The sequence below is a fragment of the Bubalus bubalis genome, chromosome 2 (assembly GCF_019923935.1).
Source record: "Bubalus bubalis isolate 160015118507 breed Murrah chromosome 2, NDDB_SH_1, whole genome shotgun sequence".
Classification (NCBI taxonomy): domain Eukaryota; kingdom Metazoa; phylum Chordata; class Mammalia; order Artiodactyla; family Bovidae; genus Bubalus; species Bubalus bubalis.
The window spans coordinates 174,889,096-174,912,528 of record NC_059158.1 but is presented as its reverse complement, the minus strand read 5'-3'; the positions used below and the strand labels follow the sequence as shown (position 1 = coordinate 174,912,528).

At 53.6% G+C, this 23,433-nt stretch overlaps 1 protein-coding gene across 4 annotated transcripts; it reads right to left on the bottom strand.

Annotated features, from left to right (window-relative positions):
* Window positions 1-10,863: 10,863 nt before the first annotated feature.
* On the bottom strand, window positions 10,864-22,107 carry MATN1 (matrilin 1). 4 transcript variants are annotated; one of them, XM_006054585.4, is made up of 8 exons: window positions 20,474-22,107; window positions 18,422-18,768; window positions 17,085-17,307; window positions 16,044-16,169; window positions 14,672-15,088; window positions 13,624-13,776; window positions 11,966-12,046; window positions 10,864-11,377 (listed from the first exon to the last, which is right to left on the bottom strand). In XM_006054585.4, exons 1-8 carry the CDS (start codon window positions 20,568-20,570, stop codon window positions 11,328-11,330), a joined length of 1,494 nt encoding a protein of 497 aa, XP_006054647.4. In that variant the 5' UTR covers window positions 20,571-22,107; the 3' UTR covers window positions 10,864-11,327. The 4 variants fall into 4 exon arrangements, with proteins under 4 accessions (XP_006054647.4, XP_045020567.1, XP_045020568.1 ...); XM_045164634.1 differs by lacking the exons at window positions 10,864-11,377; window positions 20,474-22,107 and adding an exon at window positions 12,629-12,713 and having other exon boundaries at window positions 11,961-12,046; window positions 17,085-18,543; XM_045164632.1 differs by lacking the exon at window positions 20,474-22,107 and having other exon boundaries at window positions 10,864-12,046; window positions 17,085-18,543.
* Window positions 22,108-23,433: the final 1,326 nt, after the last annotated feature.

Sequence of the window (23,433 nt, the reverse complement as noted above, 5' to 3'; positions counted from 1 at the left end):
TAAAATATAGAATATTAATGTTTGCCCATGCACCACCTGTGATCACCTCTCAGAACCCCCTCCCTGGGAGACTCCACAGCTGCTGCTGGAGAAGAGAGGAGAGAGAGGAGGTGGCATCTGATCAGTAAAGCCGGTCTGGCCTCTCCCAGCCCAGCCCAGCCCAGGACAGCGGCAGTTCTTTCTCCTGGGGAGGCCCCACCCTCACCTGCTGCCCCAGGCTGGGCCTTGGCAAAAGGAAACACCAGGACAGCTGGAGGCAGGCCCGCTGACCACCAGCCCCATGAGGGAGGACCCTGGGGGAAGGGACCAGAAGGTTGTGATGGCCCCAGTGGGATGCCTATGGGAGTGCTCACCACGTCCACTCCCCGCCAGTCCTGGCTCCTGGAGGAAGCCCCAGGCTTGGGACAGATTTCCTGGCTCTGCACCAAACACAGGAGAGAGGCGGGGAGGGATTGCTGTCCACAGGCCAAGGACTCCTGCCAGGAATGAAAGCAGGAAACTGCAAGGGAAAATTTGATACCAAGAGGAGGGGAAAAGCCTTCCCCACTGTGCTCACACACCCAAGCAGCAGCTGTGCCAACCATAGGGGCAGCAGGGAGGGAGGTGGCAGGCAGAGAGGCCCCAGGTGGGAGTGAAGTCTGCAGGACTGGGAGGGGAGTCTGTTCCAACCAACACGGTAGAGGGGATGTGACCAAGCTGGACGGGGGTCCAGAGGTGGAATCAGGGGAGCCAGGATCCCAGTCTAGGAAGGGGTTTCCTCCTGGAGGAAGGAAGACTCTGGGATCAAGTAGGGTAGACAGGCCAAGTTCAAGTCCCAGAGCCTCTACTTGTCTCTGTAGGTCCCTTCTGGCCTCTGAGCTTCACTTTACCCAACCTGTACAATGAGGATAATCATACTTCCCTAAGTGGTTGTAAGAAATAAACAAGGTTAGCACTCTTAGGACAAGGCTTAGCCCATAGTAGGGCTTCCCTGCTGGTTCAGATGGTAAAGAATCTGTCTGCAATGCAGGAGACCTGGGTTTGATCCCTGGGTTGGAAAGATCCCCTGGAGGAGGGCATGGAAACCCACTCCAGTATTCTTGCCTAGAGAATCCTCATGGATAGAGGAGCCTAGTGGGCTACAGTCCTTGGGGTTGCAAAGAGTCTGACACGACTGAGCGACAAAGCACAGCACAGCATAGCATAGCGCATAGTAAGCACAGATATGTGCTAGCTAGTCACAGAGTTATACGTGTAATTACTATTTATAGTTATACTGTAAGTGTATTATTGTACATCTATTTATATATTTATATACTGACATAATATATTTTTGTTGTTGTTGTTCAGTCACTCAGCCATGTCCAACTCTATGCAGGCCCATAGACTCCCGGAGTTTGCTCAAACTCATATAAATTGAGTCATATTATTTATATATTTATTTATTTATTATTTGCATAATTATATGACTTATTTATTTTATGTCTTAATGTGTTATATATAAGTATATAGTTATACTATGTACATTGTGAAGTGAAGTGAAAGTCTCTCAGTCATCTTCCCGCCAGTCCTGGCTCCTGGAGGAAGCCCCAGGCTTGGGACAGATTTCCTGGCTCTGCACCAAACACAGGAGAGAAGCGAGGAAGGATTGTAGTCCATGGAATTCTCCAGGTCAGAATACTGGAGTTGGTAGCCTTTCCCTTCTCCAGGGGGTCTTCCCAACCCAGGGATCAAACCCAGGTCTCCCACTGAAGAGACCTCCCATTGAAGACGGATTCTTTACCAGCTGAGCCACAAGTTAACATACCATAAATTGCAGTTTATAAATTACGTTTTATTATTATCACTAAAAGGCTAGGGGAACCAAGGGAGCAGATATGCTCTGTGTGGCCTGGATGCCTTCATTCTTTCCCACTTTCATTCAACACACAGGATTCTCAAGAGCAACTTGGAGCAACTCTGCCCCAAGAGGCAGAGTTGTGCTCATTCTAGGCTATGACTGCACAGTCTCAAGCCCTCAGGTGGGTACCTTAGAAAGCACAGAGGGGCTGTAGCTGTGAGGGTGCGGGGTTCCAAGGTCAGTTCCCAGGGACGACGTGCCTCGTGTCCGCCTGGGGCAGCCAGCGATAGCATCGGTGCAATGACGCTCAGGGTGGTGGAGGACTGGCCGTGGTCACATGGGGTCTGAGCACAGGCAGGGTGGCCACCCTGTAGACCGTCCCCCTGCAGAGCCCCCTTGCCCCATCACTGGGCCAGGCAGCCACTCACACTTTACAAGGAGGCAGGAGACACAGAAAGGATCCACTTCAGGCCCTGGGACCTGGGGAGGACGTGGGAGGGTTGTGCCCTGACCTGTTAGCAGATTTTCATGAGGGAGGAAAGGACCATTCTTTTTTTTTTTTTTCCTTTTTTTTTTTTTTTTTTTGCCATGTGGGATCTCAGTTCCCCAACCAGGGACTGAACCCATGTCCCCTGCACTGGGAGTGCAGATCTTAATCACTGGACCACCAGGGAAGTCCCAGGAAAGGACTGTTCTAGATGTGCAGAGATGTGCTTCCTCCTTGAGGCCCTCAGGGGAGACCTGTGATTGAGATGGGGCTCCTGGAAGACCTGTGACTGAGACAGGGGTCCTGGACCCAAACCCCGGCGAAGATGCAGCTTCTGTCTTGAGCCCCTAGGGCCCCTCGCCCTGCACTGGGCACTCACACACTGGCTCCTTTCAGTCTTCGCATCGCAGCCAGGGGGAAATCATTCTCCCCACTTCCTAGGTGAGCAAACTGAGACTCAAACTGAGGAGCCCAAAGACACACAGCGCAGGAGGGACAGCACTGGGGCCTGGATTGTGAGGTGTCTTGGGGGCCCCAGTCACCTCTGCCCCAGGGTCTCTAATAACCCCTTCCCCGGGCTGCAGTTATTTTTGGCTTGAGAACACATACCCTGATTTAGGGACAGAAGACTTGACCACTGCCCACCAAAACAAGAGAGGGTAGGGGAACAGGAAAATGTCTCCTGGGGGGCCTCCTGCTTAGCCCCCACCCTGCCCCAACATTCAGGACTGAGCTGCCACCCCTAGTTCAGCAAAGCCCCTGGACAGGCCCTACGAGACAGGAGGTGACTCCAGCCCAGGCCCTTCTCAGGGTTCAGAGCGAGTGATAAGAATGGGAAGATAACACCCACCTCTGAGACTGACACCCACGGTCTGCCCTCCTGGGAACCCGTGTGTGCAGGAGGGAGGGGCAGTTTAAAGGGATTAGAGTAGGTGCCACTGAGTGTGACCAGTGATGGAACTGCCCCAGCTCACAGGAAGGTGCGCTGAACCCCATTCCTGGGCTGATGGTGCCATCCTGTGGCCAGCTTCCACCATAGCAGCCCCAGGTCTGCAATTCCAGCCCCAATACAATCCCTTAACTCCAAGGTCCCAAGTGATCCTTGAGATCTTCTTGCCCAGTGTCAGGGGTCCATCTCACAACTGGGCAAACTAGGTCACCCAGGTAGCAGCAGAGGCTGAGTGGACGCAGCAGGAAACAGTCCAACGGGTCTGAACAACAGCCAGACGGTACACCACCTAGAATGCTCAACTACTAAGCATTTTATCTCCAAGGTAATAGGGAGCCTGAGAAGGTTCTTGAGCAAGGGTGTATGTGTGACTGATCAAATGTTCATTGTAGGACAATCACTCTGCTATCAGTGTGCGAAATGGACTGAAGAACAAGGCGGGAAAGCCAGTTAAGCTGCTATGGTCCCAACCTGTGGAGGAAGAACTAGAACTTCTTTCATCCTAGGGAATCTGAACCCCAAACAGATCCCCATTCGTGGAAAAAAAATATTTAAAAAGGTCACTAAGAAGTTTCCATTAGAAATTGCATGTATATTTCAAAGCACCTAACAGATGATCCAAAAAAGGTAATTCAGTGAGTGATCTAAATCTGATTCTGATCCTAAATGTGCGAAGGCTGCCGTGCCCCCACCAGAGCCATCCCCTCCCCAGGCCATCAGAGCTTGCCGGCGGAGCCCCCTCCCTTTCTCCCCTCCTCCCATCCCCCACCACGCAGCCGCTGGGACCGGGGAGGCAGCACACTCACGTAGCAGGAGGCTCTGAGCATCTCCTGCCTCCTCCCATATTAACTGCATTTGTATCTGGAACAGATGGGGTGTTGGGACTTCCCCACCCTCTACCATTTTTCACAGCGCATTGGTTCAGGAGAAAATCATGTAATTAAAAGAGGAGAAATGCAAAACAATCCCCTTAGCGGACTTTGCCATCTTCCCTCCCTTGTAAATCCATTAATGAACTGTAATTACAAAGACAAACCCCTTATTGAAACCTGGTAACCAATTCACTGGGGGGCCAAGAGACTCCTATTGTCAGCCACGACCTGAGGAAAGAAAGAAAGAAAAAAAAACCTAATTAGTTTAGCTCTGTTTATCTATACAAAAATCAAAAAAAAAAAAAAATACCAAAAATATCAGTTACAGAGTAACTTGCCGTCTGCCAAAACACTGCAGCTGCCCTGGGGAGATGCTGGTTTTCCTTCTTTTTGGGACTTGTTTATAACCTTCTGTTAATCAAACTGAAAGCAGAGAGATGGGGGGAAATTACAGAGAGGGGGCAGAATGGCAAGGGGACCTGGAGTAGCTGTGGGCAGAATTGAGATGAGCAAGCCGCAAGAGTTTGGATTTGAAAGATCTCAGGATGCCAGTCCCTGCCTTCCCTGGAGTCTGAGACGTGGTCCTTTATGAGCTCACCCCCCACCCCACCCCTATTCCCCCCATGCAGGGAAGAATGATATGATCCACAGAGCTGTTCCAGCAGGGGTTCCATGCGTCCCTGCCCACACTAGTTGGGACTATTCATTAGTTCTGCCTGCCCTGCTCCAGGGCCCTGCCTCTCACAACCCCTCCTCCTGAAGAACCACTGCTAAGTCGCTTCAGTCTGATTCTTTACAACCCTACCGACTGTAGGCTCCTCCAGGCTCCTCTGTCCATGGAATTCTCCAGGCAAGAATTCTAAGAGTGGGTTGCCCTTTCCTCTTTCAGGGGGAATCTTCCCCACCCAGGAATCAAACCCGCATCTCTTACATCTCCTGCATTGGCAGGCGGGTTCTTTACCACTAGCGCCACCTGGGAAACTCAGGTTTCTGGACCTAGAGAATCCCTTGCAGCCAACTCACCCATCATAGGGGACAAGCAGAGCCCCAAGCCTAGCCAGTCACAGCCTTGTCTCCCCCTGGCCACAATGATGGCTCAAGGGTGAGTGGAGGACCCAGTCAGATCCAAGGGGACTGAACTGTAGGAATGGCCACACACTTGGAGCTGGCAGAGGGTCAGTGCAGAGCTCATGGGCTGTCTCCAGGAGAGGACGTGCCCGGGCCTGAGGCCATGGAGATGGAGACCAGAGTCAAGAGTGGAGAGAGACCAAGGCTTGACAACACTGTGATCCCTGTACCCGCCCCCCGACCCCACCCCACCCCACCCCACCCCATCCCACTCCCTGCAGCACCTTCAGTCACTGGATCCCACCAACTCCCTTCTCGGGCTTAAGCTGCTTGGTGTAGACTTTCTGTCACTTACCACCAGGAGCTCTAACACCCTCTTCTGCCCCAGGGTGCCTGTGGACCAGCCTTCCGGTGTTTGAGCTCAGTGCTTCTCCGTGTGTCTTACTCTCCCTCTAGGCATGGAATTCCTCAGGCAGGAATGTTGGAAACAGGAAGCAGTCCCCCTTCCCCACCCCAGCATAATGGCCATATCCTGGGCACTCACCCTTCTCCAATTGTTGCTTTCATAGAAAACCCTGAGGCTCCAGGTCCCCAAGCCACCTCAGCTCAGCCTGGACTGGGGCCAAAGCCAGGCCTGACCCAAATAGCATCAGGCCCCCTGGTTCTAGCCTCTGAGCTGTGGCCTCCCCCAGCCTTCATTCTGGGAACCCTCCCTGGCACTGGGTTCTGAGCCTTTTCCATGGCTGGCCCCTTCTCCAATCCCAGTCTGTTGAGGAGGCCCTTACTCCCTGCCTGGCCCCCACCAGTCCTCACCTCTGGGGTCCGACCCTGTCCCCTCTGCCCTCCAAGATCCAGACTCAGGCTCCTCCACAACCAGGTTTACCCTCAGCCAGACCGTGAGCCTGCTGACTGCCAGGGCTGGGGGCGGCAGGGAGGTCACTGGGGTCTGCCAAGCGCCTACTTGGGCTTGAAATCTGTTATCACAAGCAGCAGAGCTCAGTATGGGCTGTTCTTGAGAAAAGCCTTATCGTCAGATAAACCAAGGAATCAGCTCTTCCACTGACTCGGACAAGTCCCATCACACGGAACAGTCATATTGCCTCCGAGGGTTACTGCACAGATGCATCGGGGCCTCCAGCACCATCTTCAGAAGCAGTTTCTCAACTCTCCCCAAAATGTTTAAACCAGCCCGGGTCTCACTGCCTCACCCCGACAGGCAGGTCAGCTGCCTGCACCCGACCCAGCTTAGGGATGTGACATGGATGTCTGGTCTGTGCCCATCCCAGCTGAGGTCTCTTCGCAGCCCAACTCACACTCCATCTGAGGATTTGTAAGAGAAACAGGAGTGCTACTGGTAATTTATAAATCTGGTCCCTTTACCTCCTCACTTAAAACACTTCCATGGCTTCACAACCCACCACAGATGGAGCCCTTGCCCAGTCTGGTCTTGGGCCCTGTCCCTGTTCCTGAATGTCCCCCGTCCCCCAGGTAGAGCTGCATCCAGACCCTTGGAGGACCACATGCCTTTCTGCCTCAGGGACCTTGCATGTGCTGTTCCCTCTTCTTGACATGTTCTTCTCCACCATCCCTTTCACCTTCCTCTTAAACCACCTTCAGATCCATGCTCAAGTCCACCTCTTCCAGGACACCTCCCCAGCCCTGCATGACTTGACTGGACCCTCCATTATGAGCCCCTGTGGCACACCCTTGATCAAAGAAACATTGGCTTATCAAACAAACATTATACATTTGCTTTAATTATTAAAGAAAAGGGTCTGTTGACTAGAAGTAAAGAAAGTATGTGTTAGTTGCTCAGTCATGTCAGACTCTTTGCAACCCCATGGACTGTAGCCTGCCAGGTTCCTCTGTCCATGGGAGTCTCTAGGCAAGAATACTGGAGTGGGTTGCCACTTCCTCCTCCAGGGGATCTTCCTGACCAAGGGATCAAACCCTGGGAAGACACAAGTCTACTGTGTCTCCTTGCATTGGCACGTGAATTCTTTTCCACTGAGCCACCTGGGAAGCCCTTTGGCCTTTGAGGATGCTTAGTATATGTGGAAGGAGGGAGCAATCAGACAGAAACTGTCCCTGCAACCCCACAGCCTGACTCACGGCTCCCTTCCTCCCCCGAGCCCTCCACGCCTCCCCCGCAACATGTGGCTTTTCAGCTCCTCTCTCCCTCCCTACACAACTCACTTTCCAGATTTCCCATGCAGGGCTTTCCCCTGCAGGCCCAGCCCTCCCACTCCCCTCAAATCCCCCTCTGCTGCCTCCTCCAGGGATTCCTGTAGGGCTGGCCACACCCATACCAAGCCCTCTGTCTGCCTATGTGATGACCACTGGGAGAAGCGTGCTGTTGCCCTGCTTACTGTTGAGGAAGCTGACATCAGAGAAAGTAGGAATTTGTTCAAGGCAAAGGGGTTGCAGGGGACTCACGCCAGGGATGTGTGACTCCAAAGACAACCACCTGCCATCACGTCCCCATGGGATATTTCCTTGAACCTTGGGGCCCAATACTTGGTCTCTGCCAGGCCAGAGAGGTTCCCCCTGGGTACTTTGCTATCTTCGTTTCTTTGATTTCATCAAGGAAGTGTTCACAGCTTTTGGTCTTTGAGTGCACACCACCTGCTTCCTTGGAGATTTCTCCTCATTTATTCCATGTTCCTGGATCATCTCTCCATCTAACAGATGAAGAACTAAGGTCCACAGGGAGACAGGGTGACCTGTGCAGGTTCATATAAGCAGAAATAGGTGTGGCTGGAATGTCACCCATGAACACGGGGACCACAGTCTGTTTTGTTCTCTCTCTCTCTCTCTAGCACCCAGACAAGGGCCTGGCATTGGTGCGGTACAAGTTTGCCAAGTGACTGTGTGATAGAGTGGCCACTGTTCCCAGAGGGCCCCGGGCTGGTACCCCTCCCTGCCTGGCCTCCTGAGCCTTGGCCCTCAGGCTGTTGCTCACACCAGAGGGAAGGCTGTGCTCGCCTCAGCTTCCTGCTGGGGCCAGAGGATGGGCACCTGCTAACATAACACCGAGGGGCCAAGCTCCCTGCTGAGGAGCAGAATGCTTGCAGGGAGCCACGGTGCACTCTCTGGGGTGGCCTCCCAGCAAGTGGCACAGCCACTGGAGGCCAAGTGGCCACAGCATCTCAAGGGACATCAGTGCCAGATGGGAGCAAGGGAGGTGTTGAGGAGCTGACAGGTGTGGGTGTGTTCCTGAGGCCAGGAAGCCACCCCCAGATGGCATCAGTGATGCCAGCTCCACTCCGGATGCAAAGTGTGGGTGGGCACCACACTGAATGCCTCCTATTTTTTCCTTATTCACATCCTGCAACCTCATCACGAGGCAAGGCTAGTAGTTTTCTTCCACGCTTGTAGCCTGCGGGACTCAGGTGAAAGGCTCCGCCAAGTTAGCAGGCCACAGAGGAGCTAGAAGCCAGGATGCTCCAGTCACTTCCCAGAATTGAAAGCGGAGAACCAGAAGACCAAGGCCTCACATGGGTTGGGGGGAGATGCAGGTGAGGAGACAGCCAAGTCAGGGCTTTTGCGTTGCATGAAACAGAAAGTGATTTGACCATGTTTAACTTTGCTGAGGTTCACTGGGTGTCTCACGCACGGCCAGGCAGGGAGTGCAGCCAGGCCCAAGTAGGGGGCCGGTGAATGACCCCAGGTGGTAGATTAAATATGGCCACAAATTCCTTGTCACTCTCCCCCCATGGAGAAGAGGTGAAGTTTATCTCTCCACCCTTGAACTTGAGCTAGCCTGTAACTACTTTGACCAACAAAATGCAGTGGAAGTCATACAGGGGCAATTTGGGCCTCAGAAATTTCTGGAAGCCCTGAGCTGCCATGTAAGAAGTCCAGTTCCCCTGCTGAAAAGCCCATATGGAGAAAGTAAGGCCCTGAGACTACGTGGAGAGAGAGACAAAGACAGGGACCCAGTCTGACAACTGTCTCCACTGAGGCAGCAGTCATGGGCGTGGGCCACACTATATGCTGCAGCCTGGTGGGGACTCATCACTGCAGCCGCAGCCAACACCAGGTGGAGCAGAAGAACCACCCAACTGAGCCAAATCAGTCACAGAGTCACACAATAACAGGTGGTTGCTTCAAGCCACTAAGGTGGCTTGTTGACTTTGGGGTGGTTTGTTTTACAGCAACAGGTCACTGAAACAGCCTTAGACCAGAAGGCCATCAGCAACTCAGCAAATGCTACTTTTCTCCCTCCTGAGGAGAGAAACCACCAATCTCAGCCTTTCGGCACACCTGGAAGAAGAGAGACCGCCCAGCTCCAGCAGCAGGTGCCCCGTAACTAGGGTCCACACTTCCAAATTCCCAGAAGAGAGGCAGCAATTGGCCCAACTTGAGTCACGTGACCCCCTTTGACCAATTAGCTGAGTCCAGGAGCCAAGGTTATCCTGTATTCACATGACCCTGCCGCCCTGCCCCCATGGACATGCTGGGGGTGGGTTGTGGGGATAATCTCAGGAGGCAAGAAGTGTGGACTGAGCAATTGCCACAGGGGCTGTGACAAGGAGCCTCTTCAGATGAGAAAAAACCATCCAGAAATTGGCACAAAAAAAGGGCTTTGCCAATTTGGCTGTGCCAAGGGTAAAAGCTGTGCAAGGCTGTATGACTTTTACATTGCTCTTAGAAGGTTGTGCTGTTTTACCAACACACAGGTTAGTTCCTGGGTGTTGCTGGTGGTGTTGGTTCTACCTCCTTGATCTTCCTTCTAAGGAAGATCTTTCAGGATGGTCTGAGCTTCTTATAAAAGCCTTTTACAAGCTCTCAAGTATGAATCTAGTACTTATGCTAAAGGTGCTCCATTAAACGAGAATGGGTTCCAAGCTCCCCTGGGGGAGGTACAGAAATGAGACTCCAGAGGCACCTGTGACTGGGTCGTGGGACATGGTGGTCAAAGACCTTCCGGGTACTGTTCCTGAGGTGGAGGCTGCAACTGTCTGTGTTGGGCGTGGGGCTGAGGCTGCTGACCAGGAAGCAAGAGAGAGAACTCCAAGGGAGGGCGTGGTGCCGGGCAGAGGGCAGAGGGCCAGCCCGGGCTCAGGCTGCAACCCTGCTCATCACCAACCTCACACACACGCACTCACTCACTCATCCCAGGGGCTCCTCGCAACCTAAACCTCTCAACTGGGGTAACAGGGCACCCTGCCCAATGGAAGAGACGGGACTGTGTCTTTCCCACAGGCCACCATCTCCCCACCACCTGACATGGGGCATAGGCTCTTTGTGTGTTGCCTGAATGAATGGTGGATGGATGAATGAATGGCTGGATGAATGGATGGTCCTCTCTGGTGCCACTGCCCTTCTTCTCTGATGCCTTTTTCTCTTGATGTCTCAAAGTCCCAGATTCAAGAGCCCTGTCTCTCCAACGAGCCAGTCATCTCGTCACTCAGACACTCAGGTGTCCCATCTGTAAAATGGGAATGACTCAAGTCTGTTCTGGGTAAGGTTGCTGGGAGGATGAACAGAGATCTCATCAATGAATCTGTAACTGAAAAGTCAAGACAGACACGTGCGGGTTGGGGAGCAGTGGCCATCTTCCCTGCTGACACCATTGCTGAGTTCCTCCGAGCAAACTCATCGCCTGCCACCCCCACAAGTTCTTCCTCCTGCTACCCAAATGACCACACGGCCACCAGCCTCATTCACTGCTTACGTTAAATCACATTTAATGGTTTTTCAAAAGGGAATACAGAAACCAGAAAAGAAATTCACAGCACTCACAGTCAAGAAAGAGTGAACTGAAAAAAACAAACAGGAATATATTAAGCTTTTGATTAAAAAAAAATGCAAACGCAGTTCCTCCCACACTCACCCCTGTGTTCTCACTCATGTTCCTAGTCACATGCCTACCCTTGGGTGTACACACACACACACACACACACACACACATACACGCGTGCGCTCCCGAACAGGCACACTCTCCCAGCACACACACACTCAAACGCACACTCCCCCCAGGCTCGAAGGGTGAGAGAGGAAAAAGCCCAGTCCTGTCCTGGGACCCCACCTCCCAAACCCCTCTCGCTGAACTGGCAAAGCTAGACTAAACTTGGGCTCCAGGGGACACACGCAGGGCTCCGTGAGCTGCACTGGGGACAGGCGGGCTTAGACGATTCTGTTCTCCAGGATGGCCAGCCGCTTACTCACAGCTTCCAGTGGACTGGGAGTTAAGGAGGCGAGGGCTGACTGGAGCAGGGCGGTGACGGGGTGGCACCTGCACTCCGGGCCCCGCTTCCAGGACTTTCTCTCCTCCCTCCCCATAGCGTGTGCTTTCGCCAGTGTCAAAACTTACCCATCCACGGCCTTAGGAGGGTGCTTTCCAAAAACAAGACGGCAGTTACGGTGGGTCTGGAAAGCCCAGCCCTGCCCAGGTACAGGTTTAGGCCTTCTGGGTACCCGCCTAGTCCTGCCTGAGCCCGGGGAGCTGTGCGGGGTGCAGCCCCATCTGAGAGGAGTCTGGTGGGTAGGCAGGTCACCGAGCGCCTGAGAAAGCGGAGTCCATAGGCACCACGTTTTCCCGAGCATATCCAGGACTCCGTGCGTGCCCAGCTTCTAGCTCTTGGTTTCTGCCTCTCCCTTGTCAGTACCAAAGCCAGGGCCAGCCTCCCGGGCCAGGATCCAGCCCGTCTTCAGCAGGAGCCTGCCCGACCCCAACACACAAGGGGCAAGGCTCTCTCCTCCCCGCCACCACAGGGCCCTCTTGACCTCTCCCCCTCCTCGCAGAGGCTTCTGGGAAAGGATATGCTTCCGGGTCAGGGCCTGCAGCAGCCCCTCCACTTTGGTCTGGAATTTCACGATGGACTCGCAAGCACACGGGTCTTCCTCTGGGGTGGGCAGAAAGTGGGGAAAGGGAAAGGAGATGGTGAGTGGCTGCCTGCCAGGGAGGCGGGTAGTCACTGCTCAGGGCCAGAACTGGAGTGCCTTGGGGGAGTGTGGGGCCTGGGAGATGCAAGAAGGCAGGGAGACGTGTAGAGTTCCTGAGACAGAGCTCCCAGGAGTGACGGAGGGGGCCATCCCTGAATGTCTTCCTGACCCCTCAAAACGCTGATAAAGAACTCCAAAACAGCCTCCCCAATGCTGACCACCTACGACGTGCAGGACGCTGTAGTTGGGGGCCCCGAGGTCATCTTGGTGACTCCTCACTCCAACTCTTTGGGTTTGTTATCAATCCCGTTTTACAAACGAAGAACTCAAGAAGGAAAACAACTTGCCCAGAGCCAGCAGCTAGTTAGTGTCAAAGCAAACATGCAAACTCAGGCCTGTCTGACTGGGGAATCTACACTCTTTACCACTGGGAACCAGGAGAGGAAGCAGGGTTCAAATCATGGCTCCTCCAGTTACTCAGTTGTTCCACCCCTCTGGCCTTGGTTTTCCTGTCTCTAAAATGGGGATAACAATATTCCTACCAAATAGGATTAAATGATTTCACATTTGGAGAGCACTGAGAACAGTGCCACTTGTAGAAGACAGCATTCAGAACATGTTTGCTGGCTGTAAAAAATCAGACAGAGGAGAAGAGGAGAGTGAAAAAGCTGGCTTAAAAGGCAACATTCAAAAAACGAAGATCATGGCATCCATTCCCATCACTTCAGGGCAAATGGGGAAACAATGGAAACAGTGACAGACTTTAATTTCTTGATCTCCAAAATCCCTGCAGATGGTGGCTGCAGCCATGAAATTAAAAGATGCTTGCTCCTTGGAAGAAAAGCTATGACCAACCTAGACAGCATAGTAAAAAGCAGAGACATAATTTTGCTGACAAAGGTCCGTCCAGTCAAAACTATGGTTTTTCCAGTCATGTATACATTCCAGTCATGTATGGATGTGAGAGCTGGACTATAAAGAAAGCTGAGCAGCGAAGAATTGATGCTTTGGAACTGTGGTGTTAGAGAAAACTCTTGAGAGTCCCTTAAACTGCAAGGAGATCAAACCAGTCAACCCTCAAGGAAATCAGTCCTGAATATTCATTGGAAGGACTGATGCTGAAGCTGAAACTGCAATATTTTGGCCACTTGATGTGAAGAATTGGCTCATTGGAAAAGATCCTGATGCTGGGAAAGATTGAAGGCAGGAAGAGAAGGGGATAACAGAGGATGAGATGGTTGGATGGCATCACCGACTCGATGGACATGAGTTTGTACAAACTCCAGGAGATGGTGAAAGACAGGGAAGCCTGGCATGCTGCAGTCCATGGGGTCGCAGAGTCTGACACGACTGAGTGACTGAACTGAAAAGTCAGATTGGTCCACCCTCCTCCCAGTTCTGCCAACTCATGATGCTATCCCAGCTCCTGTTTTCCCCACTCATATCTAGTCCAGGATGGTTACACAAACAGACACACACACGTATCATCAGAGCCCCACCTGCTCCTCCCACCGGTGCCCTTTCTGGTCTCACTCACCCACACAGATCCTCTTCTGCAACTTCTTGCCAATCTGGTTGATGGTCTTGAAGTCAGCTGTGTAAAAATAGTGCTCTGCCACGGGCTCCGAGGCGATTTCCCTCAGCTCATCCTCCACGGCATTGCCCACACCCACAGCAAACATTTTAAAGCCTACCAAGAGGAACAAGGTGAATAATGGTGGCCATGGGGACAGGCAGCTTCCCTGATAGCCCAGTTGGTAAGGAATCCGCCTGCAATGCAGGAAACCCCGGTTCAATTCCTAGGTCAGGGAGATCCTCTGGAGAAGGGATAGGCTACCCACTCCAGTATTCTTTGTGGCTCAGCTGGTAAAGAATCTGCCTGCAAAGCAGGAGACCTGGGTTCGATCCCTGGATTGGGAAGATCCCCTGGAGAAGGGAAAGGCTACCCTCTCCAATATTCTGGCCTGTATAGTTTATGGGGTTGCAAAGAGTCGAACACGACTGAGTGACTTTCACTTCACTTCACTTTCACTGTGGGGACAGGCAACCATGGATAAATCTGGGGAATGCCCAGGCAATCAAACCCGTCACCTCCTAGTGGCAGATGCTGGAATTGCAGGCACAATGCCTGGGACAAAGACATTGAGGAAATCCAACATTTACTGAGATGCTACCATATATCAGACTTGTACTGACTCCTTGTACTGAGAATTTTGTAATCTCATGTAACCCTTATAATATCCGTCTACTGGTTGCTATTATTTTCATTTAATAGGTGATAGGTGATAAAGCTGAGACTCAGGCTTGTCCCAAAATGGGCTTGCCTGCCAACAGATGGTGTGCTCTTGGAAATATTCAACTGGAAAAGTTCCAAGTCTCACTTACCAAAAGACCATCAGAACAAGCCACTTACTCTTCTGGGGCTTCAGTTTTCGTGTCAGTATAAGAAAGAGTTGGACAAACCTCATTTATATCGAACCTGGGTTTAGGGCACTCATCAGAACAGACCTAAGCTAAACTGAAACTGAGCTGTTCCATGAGCACCCCTGGCCATTGGTGGTGTTTGGGGTCCCAGCAGCACCTACCAAGGTCCTTGGCTTTCTTGGCAGCATCGTTAATGTAGTCCTGGCTCCGGCCATCAGTGAAGACAATGCCCACCTTCTGGGCACCAGGCCTAGCCCCGCTGGACACAGTGAAGGAATTATCGATGAGGTACTTGAGGGCAGCCCCAGTCATGGTGCCCTTCTCCATGTAGGACATGTTCCGCACAGCTGCCTTGATGTCCTTCTTGGTGTGGAAGCGGCCCAACGGGAACTCCTGGCGCACAGAGCTTGAGTACTGTACCAGCCCCACCTGGGCCAACTTGTCCGATACATCCAGCGTGTCCACAATCTGGTTGATGAACTTCTTCACCAGCTCAAAGTTCTCCGGCCGCACACTCTTGGACCCATCAATGAGGAAGACCAGGTCAGTAGCCGAACTGCCCCCGCCACCGTTGCAGACTGGAGAGGGTAGGAAGGCACGGAGGTGAAGCTTAAGGACACAGTCATTCTTCCCAGCCAGTGGCTGGGGACCCACCACACCCAACAGCTATTCAGAAGATCATCCCATTTGGGCCTCAAAACTCCCTCTGGGAAGCCTAAACTCTAGCATTGAAACTTAAAGCTCTGAACATGGTTAAATCACACAACTCAGAAGTAGTGGCACCAAGATGTGAGTTCAAGACTATATAACTCCTTCCCCGACACTAAACCCACCATCCACAGTGGCAGAAAGAGGGACAGTGAGAAGAGAACTGCAAACATCAAACTCTAGAAGACATCTCTTTCTTTTAAATTGGAGGATAATTGCTTTACAATGTCGTGTTAGTTTCTGCTGTACAACAGCATGAATCAGCCATATGTATACACAAGCCTCTTGAGCCTCCCTCCCACCCCTCTAGGCATCATAGGGCACTGAGCTGAGCTCCCTGTGCTCTACAGTAGCTTCCCCTGCCTGCCTGCTCAGTCACTTAAGTTGTGTCCAACTTTTTATGACCCCAGAGACTGTGCAGTCCACCAGGCTCCTCTGTCCATGTGATTATCCTGGATAGAATACTAAAGGGGGTTGCCATTTCCCCCTCCAGGGGGTCTTCCCGACCCAGGGATCAAAGCTGTATCTCCTGCAGTGCCTGTATTGGCAGGCAGATTCTTTACCGCTGAGCCACCCGGGAAGCCACAGCAGCTTCCCTCTAGCTATCTGCTCTACACACGGGAGTGAATACATGTCAATACTACTCTCTCAATTCATCCCACCCTCTCCTTCCCCCTCTGTGTCCACAAGTCCATAGAAGACATCCATTGCAGATTGGTCCAGAGGCAAGGAGCAGGGAGGCTCGGGTGAGCTTCCTGGGGACTGGCCAAGGCCCCATCCCCTCCCTGCCACCCTCCCCAGGCTGCCTGTGTCCGGCCCACTGACCATTGCAGGTCTTGCCGTCACTGTTCAGGGTGAAGCCCTCGCGGCAGGCACAGGTGTAGGAGCCCGGGGAGCTGACACACACCTGCTCACAGTCATGGTCGCCCGTGGCACACAGATCTGACACCACTGCAGGGACGAGAGGCGACAGAAGCACACGGTCACCGGCCCTTGGATATCTCAGCCAGAATGGCCCCTCATAAGCTCAGGGTCACTCAGGCCCTCACCCGGGTGGGGTTCCAGACCCTCAACCCAGGCCAGAATCACTGCAGCCGGGCTGACATCCCTGGAGACGGTGGCATTGCTGATAATAAACCAAAGCTTCCTGCTGAAATGATATAGGCCACAGGGGCAGGGCCTAAATCCCCTTTGTTCACTGTTGTATTCCAAATGACTAGAACAAAACACACAGCAGTGAACACAGCACACAGAAGACGCTCAACAAATATTTGTGAAATGCCAGATTTGTGGTACTGTGCATTATGGCCTAGAATTTTCAGTTAGATTCAGGCTCTTCCTAGATCTGTTTTACACGTGGAGAAGAATCCTTGCACTGCCTCCTCCACCCTGCTAAAGGTTCTGAAATTTCTCCACCCCAATGCTCAAGCCCCCTCAGACCTTCCCACATTGCAGAAGACTGGCATCCCAACCCTCCACCCCCCAAACACCGCGCACGCGCACACACACACACACACACACACACCCCGCAGCCAAATAGCACAGGATTTTTTAGTCCCTCCCCATGTTCCCTGCCAGGACTCTATCTCCAAAAAAAAAAAAGCGTCACCTCCTCCCCAAGTCCCTCAACCTCGGACTGGGTGGGGATCCGCCCAGATAAGACCCTGGCCCCGCCTCCAATGTGGTCTCAATCTCAGTCCCCGCCCTTTATAGGCCACCTCCTCCCGGGCTCCGCCCCCAATTGTCCGCTCTCAGCCCTGCCCCCGCCCTGGCCCCGCCCAGACACCCGACCGCCTCTCCCCAATCTCCCTTCCCCCAGCACCACCCCCAGCCTGGCCCATCGCCTGCCCCCGACCGCCCGCGCACAGCAAAAGGCCTCCTGGAACTTCTTGGACAGCTTCTCGATAACGCTGTAGCTCTCCACGTAGTCGACGTGCTCGTCCTGCGGCTCGCTGGCAATCTGCTGCAGCGTGGCTTTGTCCACGCGGCCCACGCCGATGGCGAACAGCTCGATGCCGCCGGCCCGGGCCCGCGCAGACACGTCCCGCACGCTGTCCTGGGGCCTCCCGTCCGTGACCACGATGACCACCTGCGACGCAGAGGAGGAATGTGCGAAGGCCTGGCCTCCCTCCCCACGCTGGGTGGGCCACTTGGTCCTCCAGTAGCACCCCCCACACACACACCCAACACCCCAGGACGGTTGACATAGAGGAGATTGACCCGGAGGGGCAGAGTGACAAGCCCCGGTCACACAGCTATTCGGTGGCAGGTGGATATGACTGCCGCCACCACCAATATCAGGCCCGAGAAAAAGAACTTGGATAGTGGAAGAGGAGAAAGGATTCTTCTGAGTGAGAGGCATGGCTAGGTGCTCTTCCATCTGACTAGGGCTTCTGGGTGTCTCCTCCTCCATCAGACAGCTCTGTGACCTCTGAGGGCAGAACCACCTCCACTCTGTCAGCCTGGGGGTGCTTGCGAGGGCAGGGCCAAACGTCTGTACTCAACTCCATGCAGTTCTACCTTTTGGCCACCAGAGAGAGGCAGAAGCTAAAGAGTGAAAGTTTTTCCTCTCTTCTGCTCATCTTCCCTTGTATACCCTGGGAGAGAGGTGGTACCTATATAGATGCCCACGGAATGAAGGAAGATGCTGCCTTTTCTCCCTCCATTCCCCAAGACACTAACTTCCCTAGGAAGAAAACACTTCCCCTCCCACAAGTCCCCTGTGTGCTGTATCTGGGAAAGGGCCGCAAGAAGGGACCCTGGTGCCGAGACTGGCCCTCACCCACCCCCTGTCCAGCCTGCCCTAAGTCGGGTCCTCCAGACTGCTCTGTAGGAGTCTGGGACTCAGCGTCCAGCCCCCTTGGCTGCTTTTCTGCTTCTGACCTGAGTCTACTTCTGATTCCTGAGTCTCCTCCTCTGGCCTGGATGCCCGACCTGACCTGACAGGCCTGGGTTAGAAATACAGCTCACCTTCCTGAGCCCATGTTTCTTTATCTGGAGAAAGGGGGTGTGGTGAGGCCCCCTGAGATGATTCTTGATAAGAAGCCAGAGGGAGCAGCACTATTTTTAGTATCCCTACCCTGGGTCCCCTGGGGAGCGGCCTTGTACAATCTCCTCCCCTCCAGAGGCCGAGGCTCCTGGCCCTGAAAACCTAGCTGTATCTCTTCATTGCCGCAGGCTGCCACGTTCCTGTGAGCCCCTACCTTGCTAATGTCGGGGGACCTGGGGCGACCACCCTCTGCATCGCTTAAGGCCTTGGTGATGGCGAACTGGATGGCCAGACCCGTCATGGTGCCCGTGGACAGCGGCTGGATGCGGCGCACGGCCTGCAGCAGCTCAGCCTTGGAGCTGTGGGCCCGCAGCGGGAACTCCTGCTTCACGGAGCTGGCGTAGTTGACCAGGCCCACGCGGGTGGCATTGGGCCCCACGTCCAGTGACTCGATGACCTGGGATAGGAACACCTTCACCTTCTCAAACTCCACGGGCCGCACGCTGCGTGAGCTGTCGACGACGAACACCAGGTCGGTGGGCCGGGTCCAGCAGAGGTGCCCTGGGAGGGGGCAAAGGTCGGGAGGATGGAGCGGAGATACTTAAGACAAAGGAACAGGGCATCAGGGGCTACTTAGGTCCAGACCTGAGGCCTCAGGCAGACTAGACCAGGCATGAATCAGCCTGGCTGGGTCCTGCTCAGGCAAGCAACTTGCCAGAGGCCCCCAGCTCAGCCCGTAGGAAAGACAGAGGTTCAAATGGCACCTTCACCTCTCTGAGCCTCAGTTTCCTGTCTGTACAATGGGCAGGCGATCCCTTCCTTACAGAATCCTTTGAGGGCAAGCAAAAATATGTGTAAGGTGCCAGCTCAAGGCTGGGCATGTAGGGTTCTCAGAGGCAGCAAAGGAGAAGATAGCCTTCACGTCTCAGGTTTCAGCCCAGAGTGTAAACAAGGGATTCTCTTTGCCCTGCCTGGGCAGGAGGGAACTGAGGGTCGGCCCTCCGGCGGGCACAGCCTTGAAAACTAGTGCAGCACCCGTCAACGTGGGCTCTTTCATCTGAGCATCAAAGAGAATCAGCAAAGTGCACCCAGTTGGCCCCAATCCCGCAGAGCCTGCTGGCTGGTATCTAAGAACAGGAAAAACAGCAGGAGTTCCTCGTGGCCACCTTGGCAGTCTGACCAAGTGGGCCCCCAAGACACACCCCGAGGGAGCAATGTCTTTCCAGACAGCCTGGGAGGCAGCACCAAGTGCTGGGAGGGACACGGAGCCCAAGTGAGGTAGACGGAGTCCGAGTCCTAGCTCTGTGGCCTTGGGCAGATCATTGCAGCTTTGAAGCTTCGCTTTTCTCATCTGCCTGGAGGGGAGGAGAGGCTTAATGCTTGATGTTATCACTGGCCTGGCCCTGCAGCCAGTACAGAAGTCTGCACTCTGTCCACCACTAAATCTGGGCTGCTCCCAACCAGGGATGCAGGAAGAATCAAGAAAGACAAGGTGTGTGGACAGTCCTATCTCCCAGCCATGGTGCCCCAGCCCGGACATCAGAGGTCCTCAAGGGACCTCAGAAATCACCTTGCAGCTTGGTTTCCTGGTCGCCACTAGCTGAGGCTATAAATGGGTAAACTGAGGCCCAGAGATGGAGAGGGCATTGGCCACACCATGGGACAGTGGACCAGGAGCCACGAGGCTCTGAGGCTTGCTCACTCACTGTGTGGTTTTAGATAGGTCCTCCCCTCTCTGTCCTCAGTTTCCCCATCTGCACAGGAGGAGCTGGGCATCCCAGGACTCTGTCCTCACAGCTGAAACTCAGCGGTACAGCTCATAGACAGCCAAGTCCAGAATGTGCTGGAAGGGCTGGTGGAAGGGGGAATGTCATCTTGCCACCCCCCCCCCCCCCCCCCCCAGATCTGCAGTCATCAGAGAGTCGTGAGCTCAGCCCTGGGCCTGGTTGCAGCCCCAGGTGACAGAAGGCTGTGCAGTCAGTGACCCAGAAGACCAAGACCATCCCTGCAGGATGCCTGGTCCCTGAGGACAGCCTGGGAGCTGCAAAGCCGAGAGACAGGCTCAGAGAAGCCGTCTCATGCCCCCTCCACACAGAACAGACAGGGTCAGCCCACCCTGGTCCTTGTGTTTGTCACCATCTCTGTCTTCTCCTGCGTCAGCCCTGTGGGGCACCCCTGCCTGCCCGCCCCCGCCCATGCTGGATCCCATTTAGCCTCTGTCTGTCTCAGTGCCCAGTATCCCCCACCTCACATGGGGCCCCCTCACCTCTGGACAGCGGGGCGAGGCCAGAGGCACATGGGGCCTGGAACAGCAGCAGCAACAGGCCACAGAGCACGGGGCGGGGACCACTGAGTGCCCTCATGGTTCTGGCACACGGGCAGTAGCAGCACAGTCGTGGGGGCCGGTGGGGGCCAGGTCTTATTAACCTCGATGCCTGCTGGCCCAGCCTCCCAGTCAGGCGGGCCCCCCACTAACGTGGGGTCAGCCCCCTTGGAAGGCGGGGCCAGGCTGAATGGAGGTGTGTGTGCCAGGGAGGGAGGGAAGGAGTCTCCCCGCCTGGGCTCCAGAGGCCCCTCTGACCACAAGGGCTCCTTTGCCTGCAGAAGCTGCAGCTGGAATCCAGGAAATATCAGGTGGGTGGAGGGTGGCTCCTCTGGGGCCCAGAGCCTACACTGGCCCGAAGCTGCTAGACTGAGCCGAGGTAAACCTGAGTCCAACAGCCTCACACCCCAGCCCTGCCCGGCGCCCTCATCCCACACCAACACTCTTCTCCCACCTACAACTCCAGCCCCAGTTTCCCACCTCCAGCCTTGGCTGTCCTGTCTGATGGCTCTCCACCTACACCCTGCTCTCCATCGCGCCTGAATCTGAGTGCTCCTCAAGCCTTTGTCCATGCAGGACTATCTGCCCATGTTGCCCCCTCCTCCTGATCACTCTCTGCCTAACAATCTTTCAGAGTCATATCCGAGCGAACAGGTACACGAGCCCCTTGTAAGAGCGGGACGGGCTTCTGTGGTGGTTCAAATGGTAAAGGATCTGCTTACAATGCAGAAACCTGGGCTCGATCCCTGGGTTGGGAAGATGCCCTAGAGAGGGTGGGGCAACCCACTCCAGTATTCTTGCCTGGAGAATCCCCATGGACAGAGGAGCCTGGTGGCTTATATAGTCCATGGGGTTGCAAAGAATCAGAGACGACTGATCAACCAAGCACAGCACACTAGGAGCAGCGCAGTAGGGAAGATGGTTGAGAGCACAGACTTAGGAGCCAGATGACTTGGGTGTGCTCTCTACTTGCTGTGTGGCTGTGGGCAGGTTGCTTCACCTCTCTGTGCCTCATCTGAAAGGTGGGGATGCTAATGGTGCCCACTTCCCAGGGCAAGCAGTCTTACATGAACCATCTCATCGAATTCTCTGGACAACCCTTTGAGGCAACCAATACTATTACCCTCATTTCCCAGATGAGGAACTGAAAACCAGAGTTTTGAAGTAACTTGTCTTAAGTGCAGCTGAGTGTCAATGCCAGAAGAGGGCCCCGGGCCAGAGCTCTCAGGCACCCTGCTTGCATGAGGGAAGCCAGGTGGAGGTGCCTTCTCCATGCCCATCTCTCTCCCCGCTCCCCTGGGTTAGGACCCCTTCCCTGTGCTTCTGTACCTTGTCCTTCTCACCCGTGAGTGGCTAAGTGTCTGGTTGATTCATCTCTGCATCTGGTCCCAGTCCAGGGTCTGCACAGACGAGGCAAAGCTAAAGGCTTATAAATAAAGGAATATAACCAGGAAGGGTCCCCATCATTGCATCTAGGTCCAGTTCAGTTCAATCGCTCAGTCATGTCTGACTCTTTGGGACCCCATAGACTGCAGCACACCAGGCCTCCCTGTCCATCACCAACTCCCAGAGCTTGCTCAAACTCGTCCATTGAGTCTGTGATCCCATCCAATCATCTCATCCTCTGTCATCCCCTTGTCCTCCTGCCTTCAATCGTTCTCAGCATCAGGGTCTTTTCCAATGAGTCAGTTCTTCCCATCAGGTGGCCAAATTATCAGAGCTTCAACTTCAGCATCAGTCTTCCAATGAATCAGATCAGATCAGATCAGTCGCTCAGTCGTGTCCAACTCTTTGTGACCCCATGAATCGCAGCACACCAGGCCTCCTTGTCCATCACCAACTCCCGGAGTTCACTCAGACTCACGTCCATTGAGTCAGTGATGCCATCCAGCCGTCTCATCCTCTGTCGTCCCCTTCTCCTCTTGCCCCCAGTCCCTCCCAGCATCAGAGTCTTTTCCAATGAGTCAACTCTTCGCATGAGGTGGCCAAAGTACTGGAGTTTCAGCTTTAGCATCATTCCTTCCAAAGAAATCCCAGGGCTGATCTCCTTCAGAATGGACTGGTTGGATCTCCTTGCAGTCCAAGGGACTCTCAAGAGTCTTCTCCAAACCACAGTTCAATAGTCAGGACCAATTTCCTTAGAATTGACTGGTTTGATCTCCTTGCAGTCCAACAGACTCTCAAGAGTTTTCTCCAACACCACAGTTCAAAAGCAGCAATTCTTCAGCACTCAGCCTTCTTCACAGTCCAACTCTTGCATCCATACATGACCACAGGAAAACCCATAGCCTTGACTACGGACCTTTGTTGGCAAAGTAATGTCTCTGCTTTTGAATATGCTATCTAGTTTGGTCATAACTTTCCTTCCAAGAAGTAAGCATCTTTTAATTTCATGGCTGCAGTCACCATCTGCAGTGATTTTGGAGCCCCCAAAAATAAAGTCTGACACTGTTTCCACTGTTTCCCCATCTATTTCCCATGAAGTGATGGGAGCTGATGCCATGATCTTCGTTTTCTGAATGTTGAGCTTTAAGCCAACTTTTTCACTCTCCACTTTCACCTTCATCAAGAGGCTTTTGAGTTCCTCTTCACTTTCTGCCATAAGGGTGGTGTCATCTGCATATCTGAGGTTATTGATATTTCTCCCGGCAATCTTGATTCCAGCTTGTGCTTCTTCCAGCCCAGCGTTTCTCATGATGTACTCTGCATAGAAGTTAAATAAGCAGGGTGACAATATACAGCCTTGACGTGCTCCTTTTCCTATATAAATTACACCTCCATAAAAGGAAATGTACAGCCATTTTTTTAGAGTGATTGCCAGGCGCAGCTGATCCAACCAACACTGTCACAACCTTCAGGAATAATGGAGGTGACAGTCCCTTGTACATGTGACGTGGCACACT